Here is a 1,617-nt window from a genome sequence, read left to right as displayed (position 1 = left end):
GAGCAACAACGAGGAAATGCAATCATTTGGATGTGACTAGATCATACGTACATAACTCTCCCACCGCGATTGGATTAAACTAGTTTGACCAAATGGGACCAACTCTGAATATTTTGATTCTATGGTTGAAACTTTCAAAGTATTGGCCACATCGACTATAGTCTCGGGCACGCATCCAGCTGACAGGCACTCGATCTACACATCAGACTAGATTATGTTACTACTGTGCCATGTACTACAACAACAAAGAGTGAGAAGTCGACTCATGAGGGAACCCAATGATATCATAAGGCACTTGTAAGTGATACATATCAAATTAATGCGTGGAATTAATCGAAACCCATTCCATCTAATAGAAGCTAGTCCGGAAGTAAGCCGAGCCAACTGATAGAAGTGAAACTAAACTTTACATTACAGGTTGGTCGACCACCGATATCTTTCGATCAAGAAAATTTAAAATGAGTTTTTGTTAAAAAGATCTCGAATCTAGTATTAAACAAACCAGATACCCGTGAAAATTAAGGATAATTAAAGAGTTAAATGTTATAATCTTCTGACTAGTAATCATATGCATGGTTAATTTGTTCTTGTCAACACTCTATCCGGTTCACTTTTTAGGCTAGTCATAAAGGGAGAGTAACTTACACTAGTTTATGTTACTACTTTCATAGTTGGGACTAACATAGAGATAGTGTCATAAGTGGTTGTGTTTATTAGCTTGTACACTATTTTTATTTTAGGAAGTGCTATGTGACGTAACATATGATGTTTACTTAAAACACCTCTTTTCTCATTAACTACATGGCACATAAGCACACTTATCTCGGGCCACGCTATGTTACTAGCTAAGTTACTCCCACTATGACGGACAGTGGTTAAGTATCGTAAGTAATGCCTTCCGACAAGATAAATGTCTTTCTAGGCTAAGTGAGTATCAAAAGTGGCCCCGAGACAACCTTTATAAAGAATTTATATCCATTTACTGTTGTTATTCATTATAGTACAAATCAAGAGCAGAATTTCGTGTACTTAAGTTGCACCTCGAGTTATTTATGCAACATCTGCATAAAAGTCCTGAATTGTAATTCGGGCTGCAACAGGAATCCTCACAGCCTTCTGTTCCTTATGCCACGTAATGCTGCCGAAGGTGTAGTCCCCTTGCAGCTTCCACATAGGCGAGAATTTCACCTTAAACGTATGAACTTTGTTCATGGCGTTGAACACGAGCACCGGCGGCTCAATCTCCATCTTGACTCCAGCTGGGCTTTGGACTTCTGCGTGGTACACGGAGTTGACCTCGCCGACGTTTGTCACTGTCCTCCACACGGTGATTGGATGCCTCAGCTCAGGGATCGCGATGGAGGGCAGGTTCAGGTGATATGCCGGTAACGTTGTCGCATCACAACTCACGTTTGCCCTCCTGATGATGGTGCACCCGAAGAATTTGTTGTAGTCGCGGGGATCGATGTCATAGACCAGACCGGGATCGGCCGCGCCGCCAGGATTGATGTTCCCGCCGCCGTAGTCGAATGGGTCAGCGATTTTTCGAGGCAGCCCTTCTGCCAGTATCGGCATGCCACGCTCGTCGGTTACATGGGCTTTATCACCAGGCAGAAA

The 1,617-nt window shown here is 42.7% G+C and overlaps 1 protein-coding gene across 1 annotated transcript; it reads right to left on the bottom strand.

Moving 5' to 3' along the window:
- Window positions 1–979: 979 nt before the first annotated feature.
- LOC119344766 (subtilisin-like protease SBT3.5) lies at window positions 980–1,593 on the bottom strand. The gene has a single exon (XM_037615116.1). The coding sequence runs from the start codon at window positions 1,573–1,575 to the stop codon at window positions 1,051–1,053; it is 525 nt and encodes a 174-aa protein (XP_037471013.1). The 5' UTR covers window positions 1,576–1,593; the 3' UTR covers window positions 980–1,050.
- Between the last annotated feature and the right edge of the window lie 24 nt (window positions 1,594–1,617).

Source organism: Triticum dicoccoides, unplaced genomic scaffold (genome assembly GCF_002162155.2).
Source record: "Triticum dicoccoides isolate Atlit2015 ecotype Zavitan unplaced genomic scaffold, WEW_v2.0 scaffold184229, whole genome shotgun sequence".
Taxonomy (NCBI): domain Eukaryota; kingdom Viridiplantae; phylum Streptophyta; class Magnoliopsida; order Poales; family Poaceae; genus Triticum; species Triticum dicoccoides.
Note: the sequence above shows the minus strand (reverse complement) of the source record. Positions and strands in the feature narration are given on the sequence as shown.

Bases quoted from the DNA above. Each gene is read 5' to 3' on its own strand.
- LOC119344766 (XM_037615116.1), bottom strand. From the start codon at position 1,575: ATGCCGATACTGGCAGAAGGGCTGCCTCGAAAAATCGCTGACCCATTC.